We start from the raw sequence: 20,507 nt of genomic DNA, 5'->3' as shown, positions 1-20,507 counted from the left end.
CTGTCATCCTTATTGCGTATAATCTTGGCTAATAAAGTTCTGTACATCTCAGTCAGGATTGATTGATTGGTTGTTGTTTGTTTTACACTAAATGTCCAATATTTCAGTCATGTTCAAAACGAGAGCAAATGCAACAAAACAAATAATAAGTAGATACTGCAAGTCAGTCAACATGGAGAGGGAGGGAGTAATTTCTTGAATGCATGCATATGTAATTTCACTTGTTCTTGACATGCTTCATGTATCTGCTCTCACTTCAAAATAAAATTCATCAACTTTAAGGATTGCCTGGAATAGAACTAAGAGACCCTTAATTATGTTATGAATTATAATTGTATTTCATTATGCAAAAAAAAAAACTCCTTTATGAACCCCCGACTCCAACTCTCTTTAGTCAAACTCTACACCACTGGAATGTTATTTAAGTGATTATTTTAGCCTTTGAACACAGGCACTTGTCTCAGAAAAAAAATCCTATATACATGCTTGTGCCTTTAAATCAAGCAATAGAGGCGCCATGATTGATAAATGGTTTTTCTAAAAATAAATAATAAAATTTGAGTTGTATTAGTCTTAAATATAAGAATGTTCAGTACCGTTTTATTGCTTTTCATATATAAATCAGAAGATGTGGTATGAAGGTCAATGAGTAAACTCTCTACGAGAGGCCAAGTTTGTATCACGTTTGTTTGAAGGGAGTACAAGATTGTACAAGTGCAGTTAAAACAGTTCTACAAAATGTGTTATACTGGCTTTAAAATATATTGCAACGGTTTAAACTAGATAGACATTTTTCATTTATTAAATAGAGTTTAGAATATCATGTTTATATATATTTGTTTCTCTTTCACAGCTGGTATTATGGCAGATCCTAAATCCAGACGATCATTGGGGAGATGGCGTTTATCAGCTATCATCTTGGCGATTGTATCATTAGTACTATTTATTTGTCTTATAGCAATTCTTGTGATGACTCACACTAGGAAAAAGAAAATAACTACCTGTGGTAGTAAAGAAAAAGGACAGTATGGTCATATTGATCTTAAGGAATCAGATAACCCATCTGTGTTCCATCATTTAACTTCAAAAGAAATAGAAGGTTTGATGAAGTATTTATATTCTCAGAAAACGCTCAACTTGGTTAAGGCAGCAGACATGAAAGTCAATACAAGCTACGTCTTTTTAAGTGAATTATTTTTGCCAAGTAAAAATTCCGTACTGGATTATCTAGACAAAAAGGGAACTCAGCCACCACGAGAAGCACGTGTTGTTATGTTACGAGGAGACAAACAAACACCAGATATTGAAGAAATTATAGTTGGTCCGTTACCGAATCCAACCAAACACAGACCGAATCCAAATAGAAAACAATCAATTCCATTTATATACCGTCCTGTTACTGGACCTGAACACGTTGGGTCGATAGAAATGGCTACAGTGAAAGTTGACCAAGTACTTGGAACAATGTTCGAAGAGGTTTACGACGGAAAACTATTTAATTGTAATAACAAATGCTTAATGATTCGGTACATAACACCGGTGTCGTCTGTGCAGTCCGGAGAGAAAAGACGTAAAACATGGTATTGGCTGTCACAATCTGCGGAGTACTTTATTCTACACCCTCTAGATTTTTCTGTTTTGGTAGACTTGGATGGACCAAACTATACAATTGAACAAGTTTGGTTTAATGGAAAACTGTATAAAACGCTAACAGATGTTTTAGATTACTATAAAGCAAATAAGGGATCGATCTTAAAGGTTAAATTTCCAGATGTTAACAGAGATCTCTTCTCTACAATGAACCAACGTGGTACACCACCAATTAGTCCTCCTTTAAGAAATCCAGTACAAGTCTCACCTGATGGAAAGAGATATAATGTTAAGGATCGACATGTTGAATATATGTCTTGGCAATTTGATTTCGGGATGTCACCAATAAGAGGCCCACAACTGTTTGATTTGAGGTTTAAGAACGAAAGGATTGCGTATGAATTGAGTTTACAAGAACTTTCTGTATTTTATGCGGGATACAAACCGATGCAAGCTTTAGCTAATTATTTAGATGGTGTTGGTTTAATAGGAATACAAGCAAAAGGACTTGTCCCGGGGGTCGATTGTCCAACAGACGCCACGTATTTTAGTTCTACATTTCAAGTGGAGTCAGATGGTCCATTCTCATTTGAAAATGCTTTCTGTCTTTTTGAATACAACATGGGTATGCCTTTACGTAGACATCATTCTTATTCGTTTGCCTATGGCAGGTTTTACGAAGGGATGGAATCAACAGTGTTGATTTTACGAACAATTGCAGTCATTATTAATTATGATTACGTAATAGATTTTATGTTTTATCCTAACGGAGCTATGCAGATCAAGGTTGTTTCTACTGGTTACGTACTTGGCACTTTCTATACTGACAATGAAAGTAAATACAGCTTCAAACTTCACGAGAATTTTGCAGCTAATATACATCAGCATTTGTTCAATTTTAAAGTCGATTTAGACATTCAAGGAACTGCAAACCGATTTGCAACTGCTAACATTGAAACTGAAGATATACCGAACAAGTTTTCGAAAGATTCGAGTGCAAGGTTAATACAACATAGATTTTCCACTTCTCTCAAAACAACAGAGAAAGATGCTGCATACAAATTCGATTTTGAAACTCCAAAATATTTACTCATATACAAAGAAGATGTCAAATCAAGAAAAACGTATCAAAAGAGTAAAAGTTATCGAATACTCAATAATGGAATGTCTAAACTAATCCTCCCAGAGGGGAAAGGAAACGAACCAAGTATAAGTTGGGCCAGAAATCAACTTGCTATTACAAAATATAAGGATTTGGAGCCAACGAGTAGTTCTTTATACTCAATTCTAGATGCTGAAGACCCAATCGTACATTTTCAGAATTTTATTGATGATAATGAACCAATAGTGGATGAGGTAAGTTATATATGACGTATTCAACATTTTATGTATGAACACTAAATAATAATCTAGTAGAAAACAGAACAGTAGTCAACACTTCTTTGTTGACATGAAATATCATGATATGGTCATAATTGTAAATAAACTGTTTACAAAACTTCGAATTTTTGAAAATATAAGGCTTTTCTTCATCAGAAATAGCTTAGATGTGATGTATTTGTCAAAACGATCTGTTCATTACACGAATAAACCAATCTGTAATTCATATAACATCTTTAACAAGCATATTACACGTACGATACGCTCATAAAGAAAATAAAACCAAGTCTAATGCAATTTTTTTTTCGAAACAAAGAAATTACGTGAAGGATTCCAATGCATTTTCATCTTCGTAGGAAAGAACTTCCGCGAAGAAGTATATAGCATTGTCAAAGGAAGTATGCACTTTTTTTCCTTTAAAAATGCCCTGTACCAAGTCAGGAATATGGTCATTGTTATATTATAGTTCGTTTCTGTGTGTATTACATTATAACGTTGTGTCGTTTGTTTTCTCTTATTTTTGAGTGTAAATTCACATTAAGATAAGACGTGTCACGGTACTTGTCTATCCCAAATTCATGTATTTGGTTTTGATGTTATATATATATGTTATATTTGTTATTCTCGTGGGATTTTGTCTATGTGTGTTACATTTTAGTGTTATGTCGTTGTTCTCCTCTTATATTTAATGCGTTTCCCTCGGTTTTAGTTTGTTATCCCGATTTTTTTTTTCGCCCATGGATTTATGAGTTTTGAACAGCGGTATACTACTGTTGCCTTTATTTATTATGTTTAATGGAAATGACTTTTGCCATATGTTATGATGTGTCAATAAGATTCTACACTTAAACCCTCTTGTTAAAACACCACAAAATATTTCATGACGTGTCAACTATGATAGAAAAAATACAAAGAGATGCACATGAAAAAATATCACAAATATAAAAAGTAAAAAAAAGAAATCAACAAAAACATACACTACTTTATTATATAATTTGAAGATGCAACAATAATTGTCAATTGAAAAAAAACTTTTGTAATTGAATTTTTAGGATTTGGTAGCATGGGTCACGATGGGTATTCACCATATTCCACACACTGAAGACTTGCCGGTTACACCTACTCCGGGGATGGAGTTGAGCTTTTACCTATTACCATACAACTATTTCGATGAAGATCCAGCAATTTCTTCCTTGAATGCTGTCCGTATTGAACCAAAAGATAATACAAAACTGAAGACATCTATTAACATTAACCGTTATGGCGTCAAACAAAGTATGCAGTGTGTACCTGAAAAAAATAAATATGACAAGGAAATTTCGGAAAATCCTTCATTGATAATTGACACTGAAGGAGGCACATTCTTGTAAATTTATATGTAATAGTAAAACAAGTTTCACGAATCAATCCGTCTGACAAGTGAAATATATATTGTACTTGTATATCTTAAAACACTGTGTGTACATTTACTGGACAAATACTGCCTTTATGAATGAATTAACTAAGCAGCCAATATACATTTTATAATTTTGTTTATTCATAACGTTTATGAATATTATGCTTGATTCCATAAGAGTGTCTATTTGTTTGTGTGTGTGTGTACAAAATACAACAGCTGTCATTAACTGTTCATCAATGTTCTTTTAAAAAAAACCGCATTATTTCATATTTTAATTAAACACAATTTGTGCATTAGACTCTGTCAATTGTAATTACTACTTTGAATGCCGGAGTAACAAATTTGGTTCACTCAGTATTCCTTAGATTTGGGAGATTTGGATAGCCATAAAATTAGGCTCAACCCTCCATTTTTTTCCGAAAATGTGCTGTGATCCTGTCGGGAATATGGAAGTCCATCTCTATGTATGTTGGCGTTTGTTTCTGTTACAGTTCAGTGTTGTTCCGTTGTTTTCTGCTTAAAGTTGATGCGTTTCCATCGTGTTTGGTTGATTTGCAACCCGGATTTGTTTTCGCTTTATCGATTTATGACTATTTAACAGCAGTATACTACTGTTGCCTTTATATGGTCTCTGATAGATAGTCGTCCGAATTCAATCATAACACATCTCCTGATTTATATATTTAAGATAGTTACTAGTAAAACTACTAGTATATGATCTCACCAGCATTTAAAGGAAGTATGCAAAACATATATATTGTTTTGCTTTGTGATATTATTTAATTTGATTTCGTTGTATGCTAACAATAAACTACAAATTGAACTGAATACTTTTTATTCATATGAAAATTTCAAAATTTCATATAATTTCTTTTTACGGGGACATCATTTATATTTGTATAAAAAATCCTTGTTATACATGTGAAATTGTTCGAAAATGAAAAAAAAAAAAAAATACTTTCGTCTTCTCTACGTTACAGGTTTTTCTCCTTATTTATTCCACTCTTCAAAATACTTTTTATATTTTACGTGTATACAAATTGTTTATGTACCGAAATTGTCTTTTGCTGTAGACCGCATGGTAATCCCTAGGTGATTATATATTTGGCTGTTGCTGTGTCTTTAATAGTTATCCCACAAGGACGCGGTGTGTCAGTGTCAGATCACCCCGATGGCCGGAGGCCAGAGGGTGATCTTACACTGACACACCAAGTCCGAATGGGATAACTATTTTACATCCCAGCTGTTTTAGATTAGACGAAAAAACATTTACAATTCATGAAATCTAGTTTTAGAACGCCACACAAACATTATAATATACTTTATATATTACTATATGATGTATCCCCTTTATGACCCCCGAACACGATGAGTAGATATCAAACAATGTCAACTCGCCCCACTTGCCAATCGGCCCCACTATATCGCCACTTTATTAAAAAAAAATCGCCCCAATCTTGTTTACCGACTCTTCCCAATTTTGAAAAAGTGTAAAATCAAATTGAATAATCAGTCTGACAATTCATTGATTAACGAAAAAGGTTTAAACGCCACTGAATAAAGGTCTGCCAACTCGCCCCACTTATAAAAAGATCTTGCTTCCTTTAAGTATGTTTAATTACTGTTAGTTCGTATCCGGTCGTCCTGGTGTAGTGGTATGTGTCGTGGCTTGATATGCTAAAGGTCTTGAGTTCGAATCCCATCATATACACTGGATTTTTTCTACGTGAATGTTGATAGATAGTCTTTTCCTTATAATTAATTATAAGTTTTATAGTGGATTTGACATTCCACCCAAAATGTTACAGAACAAAGGAAAGCATGCATAACAAAGAAACTCAAACTGGGGTGATCTGGTAGGGGTGATCCGGCTCAGATCACTCCTGTTAGAACAAAGGCACCCTGTATAACCCCGATACAGATGAAACCGGACGTTGACGCGTTCGAATCGAACACATCGTGTAACTGAGTTCAGACAGTAAGAAATTAATACTTTTAAAGAAAATCCAATAACTATTCTTCGGATATTTTGCTCCAATATATTCTTTGCCATAATATTCATTAGTTACTAAAAGGTTTTTCAAATATGTGGAATTTTTATATACAAACATCAAATAACGCACGACGATATCAATGATAAAACGTGCTTGGTATTTTTAAATATTCAAAACTTAATGTTTCTTGTACCTCATAGTTTTTATAACATACATTTTTGAAAATTTCATAGTTAAAATTAACAAACTTATAAAGGTCGTATGTTTGTGTTGTGTCTAGAAACAAAAAAAATACACGTTTTAAAGTGTCTTTATTTTCATGTTGTGTACGCTTCGTTGTCATTACACCTTTTTATACTGTACGCTTCGTTGACACACTATTGCGTTTGTCAATGAATTTTGCGTGTATGAAATAATGCTTTGATATGATTATAACCAATATGCATGTTTAAAAAATAAATAATTTAATACCATAACATGCAGACAGCAACCCATAATATCCGTTGTATTGTCGAAACACTCTTGGAGGTATTTTGTACATGTAAAAAAAAATCCTTATGTATACGAAAGTTGAATTGGTAGAAATACATTAACTCGACAGATGCAAATATGACTAAGCATACAGATACACACGTCCGAATATCTAATTTGATAGCATTTTAGAAAATGTTTACCATACGACAGTCAATGTACGGTGAGGAGTGGGTTAGGTGCCCGCTAACATATTTAATCCCGCCATATTCTGTATGTGCCTGTTTAAAGCCAGGAGCATGTAATCAGTGGTTATATATATATTTTTGTGTTCACTATTTTTTGCAAAAATTAGGCTGTTAGTTTTCTCTTATGAAATGTTTTACATTTGTCATTTCTGTGTGATTTTTTACCTGACTATGCGGTATGGGCTTTGTTCATTGTTGAAGGCCGTACGGGGACCTATAGTTGTTTTTGTGTCGTCTGGTCTCTTGCGAAGAGTTGTTTCAATACCACATCTTCTTTTTGATGTAGACGGCAATCAAAAACAATTTTGACCTGAATCTCAGAGGCGGGTCCAAGGGGGTCATAGATTACAATAGATTACAACAGAGTTACATTAAGGCTAGAGAATATGTGTATACAATGAAGATGTAACTTATAGCCGTCAATAGTAATACAGTTTCTTTAATGTAAAGATATAAAGATGAAGAGATACTTCTTAATATTAACTGAATTGCTTTCTCGATTATGTTTTTTGTGTTTGTTTAATTTTTAAGGTATAAAGATTATGCTTAGTTTCCTCGAACATTACAGTCTTTCTACTGTGATGCCAAAATCTACATGATTGGTAATTCTGGTACTTTAAGCACCTTGAAGTCTATACCCACCCATATGCATTTCATTCAAATTTTGACTTATTTCGGAGAAGACCAAAAGGACCATATTTATATTCCCCAGTTTCCTTTGGCGTCATCGGTAAATTATGCAATTGAGCAAAGCATCAATCATCAACCATCAACCTAACCTTAGACATTTGCTTTGTTTCTTTTATCATGTCTAAAATAGTTATCAATAAAAAATTGAAACGTTTCACAGTTGATACTTAACAATTTCTGGACCCCTTTATTTGTTAATGACACGCGTACGTAATAGCTGATTGTTGGCTGCTTAACGTTCAAGATAAGCACAAAGTAGCAACACATACTACATGTAGGTCCTGGAAGGAGGCCCTCCGGAATTACGTCAGGGAAGTTTGGACTGCCACTGGATAAAATGAGGTATATTGAATAAGGACCCAAATGTTGCCTTTCAACAGGCCATTTATGGACCTCTCAAAAAGTTTTTCAAGGGTTCGTAAAGTACACGAGACATTGGATCGTATATTCCCATTCGTCCTTTGTCGATATTATTTGTATACTTCTTAATATTAGTCAGAGCGTACGCGTACGGCCCGACCATATGAGTATTTTGAAAAAGTACGCATACGGCCCAGACCGTACGCGTACGGTCCAAATACTCATACGGTCTGGAACATAATCACTGACTAATACTTTAGATACACATGATTTACCTCTTAGTTTTAATTCGCTTTGAAATAACTATCAGTTACTACAATTACTCCTTTGTCGATATTTTATGTATATGGTTTTTGTGCCTTGTACCGACATTTTGAGTTGAGCCAATTGCAACTGTACAGTTTTTTTTTTATTGTTTTTTTTATAAGTTGTGCTGTTACCCCAGTGTCCCAGGTTAAGGAGAGGGTTGGGCCTCACATGTTTAATCCCGCCGCATTTTTTCGTGTCGGTCCTACGTCATGGGCCTGTATAACATAGGTTATATAGATCTGTCATATTTTTTTTTCTTTGATAAATAATCCATAAGTTATAAATAAATAACCGTTAGTTTTCTCGTTTTTATTTTTTCACATTTTTTTATATTGGTGTCTTTTATAGCCGACTATATGGTATAGGTGTCCTCACTGTTAAATGTTGTACATTGGACTATAATAATTGCTTTATTTACCCACTTCATTTAAACTTTGGTGGAAAGTTGTATCACTGGCCATCACACTACATTTAAAAAGCTTCATATGTAAAAAAAAAAAAAAAAAAAAAAAACACCCATAGATAAAGCAGTTGGAATGCCATCTAAGGCATTCGGCAAACTAAGTTCAACGAGCTCCTATGTCTGCTTTCGTCTATGTGAATTTGGACCAACATCAGCATTTTGAAGAGCCCCAAATTGTGAAAAGGAAGTCATTAATGTTTTAATGACTGTTCTATACTTTTTGAAACTTTATTTCCTCTGGAATATATTTATTAACTGTTCATTTCATCTGGAATAACGTTGAAAGTCCCAATTTTCAATAGAAACATTCTTATCAGATGTACGCTGGTTAAACACAGCAATTTTGGCTTTGGGTGACTGGTGATTTAAGTTCAACTATTTTGACTAATTTAACGGATAAACATTTACAATAAAATACAGAAAAAAGGGTCACTGACATCATCTCGAATACCTTGACAAGAAAGTGATTTGTGACGGTTTTTGTCAACGAACTGTACAGTGATTTTTTAAAAACGCACAACGAACGCGACACATTAAGTGGAACGAACAATACAGTAAGAGAAAACTTATTTACTTTGATATTGCGTTTATTCTTAGTTCTAGGGAACATTTGAAGGCACGTAGTAATGCAAAGTATAGTTATTTGTTATTGCTTAAGGTATTAATACGCAAAGGTGTAAGCACGAAAAGATATTCAGCATTGTTTATCTCATAAAACGTATGAAATTGCACCATGTCTGTGCGTTTTGCATCTAGCAGTTTTATCAAACGTTCTATGCAATATCTAAAACTAACAACAATTGTATAATTGAATAAATAAACTAGCATGCACATTGACATATTTATATATACTCAAATAAGTTCTAGAGAGGCATTCCAAATTGTTGTCATCCTAAATAGTGTCCTGATTATCGCTTCGAACGCGTCAACGTCCGGTTTCATTTGTATCGGGGTTATACGGGGTGAAAGGAGCTGGGATGTAATCAAAATACACTCAACATTTATATGTATTTATAAATTATGGCATGCAACTTCTCTGCAATTACCGATAAAGTTTGAAATAAAAATACAACTAATTTTTCAGGAATATTAAGTATGAACAAAAGTTGGTAGTGTGAACACTAATAACTTTACCCTGTGATCATGGCAGATCCTAGCTTCAGGCAGTCAGTCGAGGTACGGCGTTTACTCGTTTTACTCTTGCTACTGATAACAATATTACTACTAATTGCAATAATAGTGATAGTTATGAATACTCATAGCAATCGAAAGCATCAACCTACCTGTGGCCAAAAAGAGAAAGGACAGTATGATCATATTGATCTTTCGGAATCTGACAATCCTTCTGTTTTTCGCGATTTGACTTCAAAAGAAATTAAAGCTTTAATGAAATATTTACATAGGCAACAAAGTCTTAATTTAGTCAAAGCAGCGGACATGGAAGTAAATACTAGTTATGTTTACTCGTGCGAAATGCATCTACCTAGTAAGAGCTCCGTCATTGATCATCTTGACAAAAATGCAAAAAAGCCACCTAGGGAAGCGCATGTCATTATCTTCAGAGGTGATAAACAAAAACCAGATATTGAAGAAATAATCGTTGGTCCTTTACCCAAACCAACTGGTCATAGACCTGTTTCACATAAAAGGAAGTCTATTCCTTTTATATATCGACCAACTACCAGACCGGAACATATCGCGGTAATACATATGCTAAATGTAAAAATCGACACCCTTCTTGGAACAATGCTTGAAGAATTATACGGGGGACGACTTATCAATTGTGACAGTAAATGCTTAATAATTCGGTACATAACACCTGTATCGTCTGCACTGTCTGGGGAAAGAAGACGTAAAACATGGTATTGGGTGTCGCAATTTGCTGAATATTACATCCTACATCCCCTTGATTTTGCTGTATTGGTAGACATGGACGTAACTAATAATTCAATAGAAAACGTATGGTTTAATGGACAACTTTATGACAATCTATTAGATGTTTTAAATTATTACAGTGCAAATAAGGGTTCTATTACTAAAATTAAGTTTCCAAATGTGAACACTGATAGTTTTTCTGCAGCGAAACAACGCGGTACACCACCAATTAGTCCTCCTTTGAGAAATCCAGTACAAGTCTCACCTGATGGAAAAAGATATAATGTTAATGATCGTCATGTCAATTATATGTCCTGGGAATTTGATTTCCGGATGTCGACAACAAAAGGTCCACAAATATATGATTTAAAATTCAAGAAAGAAAGGATAGCATATGAAATAGGCTTACAAGACATTGCCGTCTTTTATTCAGGTTACAAACCCATGCAAGCTATGGCTAATTATTTAGATAGTGTAGGGTTACTCGGATCCCGTGCACAAGGTTTAGTACCTGGTGTCGACTGTCCAAAGGACGCAACATTTGTAGGGACGACGTTGCTGGTGGAGTCCGATGGTCCTTTTTCGTATAAAAACGTATTCTGTCTGTTTGAATACAATACAGGTATGCCATTACGCAGACACCACTCCTATTCGTTCAATTATGGTAGGTTTTATGAAGGAATGGAAACAACAGTACTGGTTTTGAGAACAATTATCGTTATTGTCAACTATGACTATATTATCGATTTCATATTTTATTCAAATGGTGCAGTGCAAGTAAAAGCCGTTTCGACTGGCTACGTATCAGGTACGTTTTATACTAAAAATGAAACTAAATACAGTTTTAAACTTCATGAGAATTTGGCAGCTAACATACACCATCATATGTTCAGTTTTAAAGCCGATGTAGATATAAAAGGAAATGAAAATAGATTTGCGACTGTTGACATTGAAACGGAAGATTTACCCAATAAATTTTCAAAAAACCCAGATTCAAGATTACTTCAACATAAATTTTCTTCGAATCTAAAGGAAACTGAAAAAGAAGCTGCGTATAAATTTGATTTTGAAACTCCAAAATATTTACTTCTTTACAAAGAAGAAGACAAGACAAGGAAATCTTACAAACAGAGTAAAAGTTATCGAGTACTTAACACAGGAATGTCCAAACAAATCCTACCAGAAGGCAAAGGTAACGAGCCTAGTATAAGTTGGGCTAGATATCAAGTTGCAGTGACTAAATATAAAGACTCAGAACCAACCAGTAGTTCTATATACTCTATACTAGATGCTGAAGACCCAGTTGTACATTTTCAGAATTTTATTGATGATAATGAATCAGTTGTGGATGAGGTAAATGTATAAATAACCGAAAAGATCTCCCAAGGTACAATTTTTTCATTGAAAAACAAAGATAAAAGACACACTTAGATCACCCCCAGTTTTTGGTGGGGTTCGTGTTGCTTAGACTTTAGTTTTCTATGTCGTGTCTTCTGTACTATTATCTGTTTGTTTGTCTTTTTATTCTTAGCCATGGCTTTGTCAGTTTATTTTAAATCTATGAGTTTGACTGTCCCTCTGGTATCTTTCGTACCTCTTTTTGAACACTCGGCCGGGTTAAACCATTTCTATCACTGCCATAAACATGATAAAATAAAAATCAATTGTGTTGGAAAATCACTTAACCAAAATCCACATTATAAAAGATAACAAAAACTTAAGAACACAGGTTGTACAAACAAAATAAAAATAAATAACACCCTTTATAAGATTGTGTACGGTTACTGAAAGCAGACCTTGTCTTATGTAAAACTATGTAACTTACAGTTACTGGTATGTAATATTCGTCATACACTAAAGTCGTTGGCTGTATTGCACAGTACATTTCAAACTGAAATGACATCAACATTACAGGAAGATAATGATTAACTTATGCAAACGATGCTTAAAACAAAACCATTTAAGACGAAAACAGACAAAAGGAACAAAGCAAATTAATGTACAATATAAAATTAAAAAAAAAATGTTTTTAAACTAAGATTTTTTATTTAAAGGTGACTTTGTATCTAATATGTTTGTAGGATTTAGTAGCATGGATCACTATGGGAGTTCAACATATTCCACACACTGAAGACTTGCCGATTACCACTACCCCCGGAATGGAAGTAAGCTTTTATCTATTACCATACAACTATTTTGATGAAGATCCAGCAATATCATCATTGAATGCTGTTCGTATAGAACCAACAAACAAGCTGAAGCATACGACATCTATCAAAATAAACCGATATGGTGTTGCGCAAAATTTTGAATGTCTGCCAGAGGAAGACAAATACGATGGAGAAATTGAGAAGAATCCTTCTATTATCCTTGATGCTTGATCATGAGAAGACAGTGTCGCTTTACATCGATATTTGCTGTCTTCGTTTAGAACAATTTTCAGACATATTATTTAATAAGGTATATGTTTTTTGGGTTTTTTTTTTATTCAACAATATATTGCTTGCTGTTAACAATTTACTTCCCTAGTCCAGCATTCTAGTGAAGGGTCTCTTTATCTTAACAAGAAATCAAGAATTTCTTTCTGTTTAACAATAATACATTAAATAAATGTATATATATATTTTATTTTACTTTAAAATACTTATAATAATGTATATGCAGCATTTATATAATTAATCAGTTATCGCTACGAAAATTTTTGATCAGAGGCCTTTTAAAAATCATATATGTATAATCTTGCTTTGTGATAAACTTTAATTTTACAGGTATCAAGGGCACGAATATTGAACTAAAATGCAAAATATATTTTAATTGATAGACGAAATTTTAACAAAACAATTCAATATAATTATCATAAAAGTTTGTAAAAAACACGTGCTTTTCAACACGTACAATGTATGTTCCTCAACTACCCGTTTTCAGTCGCATTTACTTTATTAAATTCAACATGTTTCATTTGCTATCTGTAGAAGCAGGCTATTGCAAGCCGTGTTTTGTTTTATAACTTTGATGGTACAATGTATGTGTTTTCCTTACTACGTGTATGTAAAGTATATGTTAGAAACTAGTAGTTCACTCTATGATTTTTTTTAGTGTACATTGTATTTCAATATTGCAAATAAAAATGCAACCAGCAATACTGTTGGATATGCTTTTAAGTGTAAATAAAACTGTGTGTACTATGTGTCTTTACTAGTCTTCACATATGCTTGGTTCATTAAAATATATTCTTTTTAGTAAATCATATGCAGTTGATTTACTAAACAAAAAATATTTATGATGGTTTACACCCATCTACAGATGATTTTGAATATCTGGATTTAGTCGATATACTTGATGCTTTTGAAAGTCTTCCAGAAAATGAACCTGTTTCTGTCGAGTTCTTTATGGGAGTGTGTGTTTCGAGTTTTTTGCTGATCTGGGTTGTCGGACGACTGTTTATCAGTGGAAGTGTATAATTATCCTTTTTCGTCTTTTGGTCACTTGAAAGTTGGTTACATGGATCAAGCTTTGTTGTTAATGTTCCTAAAGTTGTCAAATAAGATTCTTGATTTTTCGGATGGATATATAAGATATTTATATCTTTAAAAGAATGTATTAGTACTTTGATTTGTTTTCTTTCTTCAGTGGTGGACGTTTTCAAGTTATGCAGTGTAATAAAAACTTGGCTATTGGAGCCGTATTCTTTTACATAATCTAGCTCCTTTTTATGCTCATTAACTTTTTCGATCAACCCCGAAATCTTTTTCTCCTGCTTTTCAATGTTTGACGATTTCAAAAGATGCACAGTTGATAATTCTGATAGCAATGCATGTTCTAATGCTTCAAGGCGATCAATTATGTTTTGCTTAATTGCAGCAATAGATTTCTGTATATCGTCCTTTTGTTTGTCTAGTCTTTTTAAATTTTCGGTTCGGTTCTGTGTTATTTTTTTCAATAATTGAATATCTTCTTCCATATCTTTAGTCAGTGTATGTAACAAAGGCGAGTGTTTGATTCCCTTTGCTACAGTATCCAATGACTGCATTCTATCGCATCCTCGATGTTTTTCCGTCATGCATGATCGACAACACAGGGCATCATGGTATGCACAGTACAGATCTACAATTAAATCAGAGTGCAAAGGACAATACTTTTGAGCGGTTAAATTTGAGGATACATCTGGCGGCATATCTTCTATTTTCTTTAGTGTATGAGACAGAGTAATTTTATTTATTCGATGCGCGTTATTACAGTTCTGACATAATGATTCCATACAGTCACAACACCAGCTTACTGCTTCTGATGCATTGTTTTCTCTTTGACAAGGTTCACAAAACGGAATTGAAGACATAGTTATTATCTACAAAAAACGTTAGCATGAGAAATTCATGTACTGTACATATGGATAACATAATGATGTCGATTAAAAGGAAATTATTATGAAGCCTTCAAACTTGAAAAAAAGTGTTTCCTTGATCCAAAACTAACAATTTTGCTATAAAAAAAGTTGTTTTTCAATGAACTCAAAGCATTAGTCAACTTCGAGTTTCCCGAACTATGATTAAAATGAGTAACAGTGTCTGGCGTCAGAAAACATGTTTAACTCCGCCATATTATATACATTTATTTCATATCGGTTGATAATAAGATTCTCTTATTGGATAAAAAGGGGACACATGACATTCATTATTCTTCAGTAATGAATTTCATCGGTCATTAACAGAACAAAAACGGACCAGAAAACCAGTCGTTAACGAACTTTTACAATATAATGACCGTAGCGGCGTGGTTTTGTCTGATAATGCCCGTTGGGGCGTGGTTTCCGTCTGATAATGACCGTTGGAGCGTGGTTTCCGTCTGATAACGACCGTTGGAGCGTGGTTTCTCTGTTAATGTTCTGTGGGCGTGGTGTCTCTGTTTAGAGAGATGTACCTTTTATAAAACATGTTCCTCTTTTTAATATTATATTTAAGTAGTTGAATTGTTTTTTTATATATTTTCGTTAATTATAAAATTAAAGAGCTCTAGATTAATTAGATTTAAGCATTACTACGACTGGTCTTCATTCTTTGCCATAGAAATCGTGCATCTACTCGAGTTCGCTTTAGGCATTTTGAATTTATGAGAATTTTCCAAAACATGGTTTCTAAATGAAATAAACATAATAGTTTTTGAAAAACTGGTCATTATCGTGATACATGGACTGCCCGTAGGAAAGTGGTATTGACTGCGACAGCGATAATGACCTCGCCTTCGGCTCAGTCATTATCACTATCTTAGTTAATACCACTATCCTGTGGGCAGTCCATATATCACGATAATGACCAGTTTTTCAAGAACTATTATATAAGTATTACTCGATTTATTTCACTTGACTGGGCGGAGTATAACCGATTCGCTCACAATAAACCAGTCCATCTATAGATAGGTGTTTTAGGATAAACTCATCAATGAAGTGTCCAGTCATTGTTTTGTAAATTCCTTTGATGACACTGATCACCCCGTATAACCCCGATACAAATGAAACCGGACGTTGACGCGTTCGAAGCGATAATCAGGACAATATTTAGGATGACAACAATTTCGAATGCCTCTTTAGAACTTATATGAGTATATATAAATATGTCAATGTGCATGTTTAAAAGTTTATTTATTCAATTATACAATTGTTGTTAGTTTTAGATATTGCACAGAACGTTTGATAAAACTGCTAGATGCAAAACGCACAGACATGGTGCAATTTCATACGTTTTATGAGATAAACAATGCTGAATATCTTTTCGTGCATACACCTTTGCGTATTAATACATTAAGCAATAACAAATAACTATACTTTGAATTACTACGTGCCTTCAAATGTTCCCTAGAACTAAGAATAAACGCAATATCATAGTAAATAAGTTTTCTCTTACTGTATTGTTCGTTCCACTAAATGTGTCGCGTTCGTTGTGCGTTTTTAAAAAATCACTGTACAGTTCGTTGACAAAAACCGTCATAAATCACTTTCTTGTCAAGGTATTCGAGATGATGTCGGCGACCCTTTTTTCTGTATTTTATTGTAAATGTTTATCCGTTAAATTAGTCAAAATAAAAAAAAATGTAGTTGAACTTAAATCACCAGCAAATGCTGATGTTGGTCCAAATTCTCATAGACGAAAGCAGACATAGGAGCTCGTTGAACTTAGTTTGCCGAATGCCTTAGATGGCATTCCAACTGCTTTATCTATACATATAAAGCTTTTTAGATGTGGTGTGATGGCCAGTGATACAACTTTCCACCAAAGTTTAAATGAAGTGGGTGAATAAAGCAATTATTATAGTCCAATGTACAACATTTAACAGTGAGGAAAACCTATACCATATAGTCGGCTATAAAAGACACCAATATAAAAGAAAATGTGAAAAAATAAAAACGAGAAAACTAACGGTTATTTATTTATAACTTATGGATTATTTATCAAAGAAAAAAAATATGACCGATCTATATAACCTATGTTATATAGGCCCATGACGTAGGACCGACACGAAAAAAATGCGGCGGGATTAAACATGTGAGCCCCCAACCCTCTCCTTAACCTGGGACACTGGTTTAACAGCACAACTTATAAAAAAAAACATAAAAAAAACCTGTACAGTTGCAATTGGCTCAACTCAAAATGTCGTTACAAGGCACAAAAACCATATACATAAAATATCAACAAAGGAGTAATTGTAGTAACTGATAGTTATTTCAAAGCGAATTAAAACTAAGAGGTAAATCATGTATCTAAAGTATTAGGCACTGAATATGTTCCAGACCGTATGAGTATTTGGACCGTACGCGTACGGTCTGGGCCGTATGCGTACTTTTTCAAAATACTCATACGGTCGGACCGTACGCGTACGGTCTGACTACTATTAAGAAGTATACATAAAATATCGACAAAAGACGAATGGGAATATACGATCCAATGTCTCGTGTACTTTACGAACCCTTGAAAAACTTTTTGAGAGGTCCATAAATGGCCTGTTGAAAGGCAACATTTGTGTCCTTATTCAATATACCTCGTTTTATCCAGTGGCAGTCCAAACTTCCCTGACGTAATTCCGGAGGGCCTCCTTCCAGGACCTACATGTAGTATCTGTTGCTACTTTGTGCTTATCCTGAACGTTAAGCAGCCAACAATCAGCTATTACGTACGCGTGTCACTAACAAATAAAGGGGTCCAAAAATTGTTAAGTATCAACTGTGAAACGTTTCAATTTTTTTATTGATAACTATTAAGACATGATAGAAGAAACAAAGCAAATGTCTAAGGTTAGGTTGATGGTTGATGATTGATGCTTTGCTCAATTGCATAATTTACCGATGACGCCAAAGGTAACTGGGGAATATAAATATGGTCCTTTTGGTCTTCTCCGAAATAAGTCAAAATTTGAATGAAATGCATATGGGTGGGTATAGACTTTAAGGTGCTTAAAGTACCGGAATTACCAATCATGTAGATTTTTGCATCACAGTAGAAAGACTGTAATGTTCGTGGAAACTAAGCATAATCTTTATACCTTAAAAATTAAACAAACAAAAAAAACATAATCGAAGAAAGCATTTCAGTTAATATTAAGAAGTATCTCTTCATATTTATATCTTTACATTAAAGAAACTGTATTACTATTGACGGCTATAACTTGCATGTTCATTGTATACAAATATTCTCTAGCCTTAATGTAACTCTATTGTAATCTATGACCCCCGTGGACCCGCCTCTGAGATTCAGGCTAAAAACCTATAATTCATTAATTGTTTTTGATTGCCGTCTACATCAAAAAGAAGATGTGATATTGAAACAACTCTTCGCAAGAGACCACACGACACAAAAATGAACAACTATAGGTCCCCGTACGGCCTTCAACAATGAACAAAGCCCATACCGCATAGTCAGCTAAAAAACACACAGAAATGACAAATGTAAAACAATTCATAAGAGAAAACTAAAAGCCTAATTTTTGCACAAAATAGTGAACACAAAAATATATATAACCACTGATTACAAGCTCCTGGCTTTAGACAGGCACATACAGAATATGGCGGGATTAAACATGTTATCGGGCACCTAACCCATCCCTAACCGTACATTGACTGTCGTATGGTAAACATTTTCTAAAATGCTATTAAATTAGATATTCAGACGTGTGTATCTGTATGCTTAGTCATATTTGCATCTGTCGAGTTAATGTATTTCTACCGATTCAACTTTCGTATACATAAGGATTTTTTTTTTACATGTACAGAATACCTCCAAGAGTGTTTCGACAATACAACGGATATTATGGGTTGCTGTCTGCATGTTATGGTGGTAACATTATTTATTTTCTAAACATGCATATTGGTTATAATCATATCAAAGCATTATTTCATACACGCAAAATTCATTGACAAACGCAATATTGTGTCAACGAAGCGTACAGTATAAAAAGGTGTAATGACAACGAAGCGTACACAACATGAAAATAAAGACACTTTAAAACGTGTATTTTTTTGTTTCTAGACACAACACAAACATACGACCTTTATAAGTTTGTTAATTTTAACTATGAAATTTTCAAAAATGTATGTTATAAAAACTATGAGGTACAAGAAACATTAAGTTTTGAATATTTAAAAATACCAAGCACGTTTTATCGTTGATATCGTCGTGCGTTATTTGATGTTTGTATATAAAAATTCCTCATATTTGAAAAACCTTTTAGTAACTAATGAGTATTATGGCAACTAATATATTGGAGCAAAATATCCGAAGAATAGATATTGGATTTTCTTTAAAAGTATTAATTTCTTACTGTCTGAACTCAGTGTTACACGATGTGTTCAATTCGAACGCGTCAACGTCCGGTTTCATCTGTATCGGGGTTATACAGGGTGCTGATAGGTGATAAGAAATCAGTAATACTTATAACGGCAATCATCCTTATCACACACATTTTCAAATAGACTGTCCTTATGCAAATTAAAACGTAAGCTCCGCCCGATCAGTTGAAATAACATTGGTAATAGATGCCCGTCGCTAATCAGGAGCCTATATTTCATAGGTTGTCGTTTGTTGCTGTATATATCATATTTGATTATGATAACGGTTATTAACTTGTCTCAAACAGAATCACTTTCTTTTTTAATTTTTAAAACATTTGACTTCTATTTAGTTTAAAAAGTGAGTGTAATTCAGCTAATTAATTCTTTAACACATAAACATATAGAGGAGGCTACAGAAAGATACTGCCTCAGCAATACCAAATTAGTACTTTAATCATTGAACACATTTCTTGACTTAATATTGTCAAAGATAATATAAATTCTATAGGGCATAGTAAATAATTATGTACAAGGGGAAATGTTCTTTTAAACACTTTGTTGACTTATACAGTGATTATAAAGTTAGTGATCATACCTCATGAGACGATCGTGCTGTTCAGTGACCGATCATATGTACCTTTTAGAGGAAGTTCGTTCGGAAACTTTCTATAAGGTTTACACATTTTAACATTATATTATTAGGGCAACCGACGCCATCAATTGAGATTCCTTTTGATCAACTACAGTTGTCATTACATCTACACATTGCACCAATAGAACGAATTACAACCACGATTGTCCTTATCTTTCTACGTATATAATGTGAAAATATAGAATAAACAAAGAAATCATATATACTTACTTACAATGCTTTATGCATGTGCAGGATTAGTATTTTTAAACTATGTCGTTA

General features: G+C 33.6%; 2 protein-coding genes and 1 long non-coding RNA gene across 5 annotated transcripts in view; 2 read left to right on the top strand and 1 right to left on the bottom strand.

Annotated features, from left to right (window-relative positions):
- Positions 1-4,665, top strand: part of LOC143083665 (putative amine oxidase [copper-containing]) — a 6,730-nt gene extending 2,065 nt beyond the window's left edge. The window contains exons 2-3 of the mRNA XM_076259949.1: positions 854-2,946; positions 4,023-4,665. Coding sequence (XP_076116064.1) covers positions 862-2,946; positions 4,023-4,340 — 2,403 coding nt within the window. The 5' untranslated portion in view covers positions 854-861 and the 3' untranslated portion in view covers positions 4,341-4,665. The remainder of the gene's footprint in view (positions 1-853; positions 2,947-4,022) is intronic.
- Positions 1-13,966, top strand: part of LOC143083676 (putative amine oxidase [copper-containing]) — a 24,787-nt gene extending 10,821 nt beyond the window's left edge. Inside the window, exons 2-3 of one of the 3 annotated variants that reach the window (XM_076259974.1) lie at positions 9,989-10,080; positions 12,861-13,966. In XM_076259974.1, coding sequence (XP_076116089.1) covers positions 10,048-10,080; positions 12,861-13,160 — 333 coding nt within the window. In that variant the 5' untranslated portion in view covers positions 9,989-10,047 and the 3' untranslated portion in view covers positions 13,161-13,966. The other 2 variants (XM_076259956.1, XM_076259965.1) reach the window with 2 other exon arrangements.
- Positions 13,403-20,507, bottom strand: LOC143083698 (uncharacterized). Its single transcript, XR_012980841.1, has 2 exons — positions 20,190-20,507; positions 13,403-15,124 (listed from the first exon to the last, which is right to left on the bottom strand). It is a non-coding gene; the product is annotated as an uncharacterized LOC143083698 (long non-coding RNA).

This window comes from Mytilus galloprovincialis, chromosome 1 (genome assembly GCF_965363235.1).
Source record: "Mytilus galloprovincialis chromosome 1, xbMytGall1.hap1.1, whole genome shotgun sequence".
Taxonomy (NCBI): Eukaryota; Metazoa; Mollusca; class Bivalvia; order Mytilida; family Mytilidae; genus Mytilus; species Mytilus galloprovincialis.
Note: the sequence above shows the minus strand (reverse complement) of the source record. Positions and strands in the feature narration are given on the sequence as shown.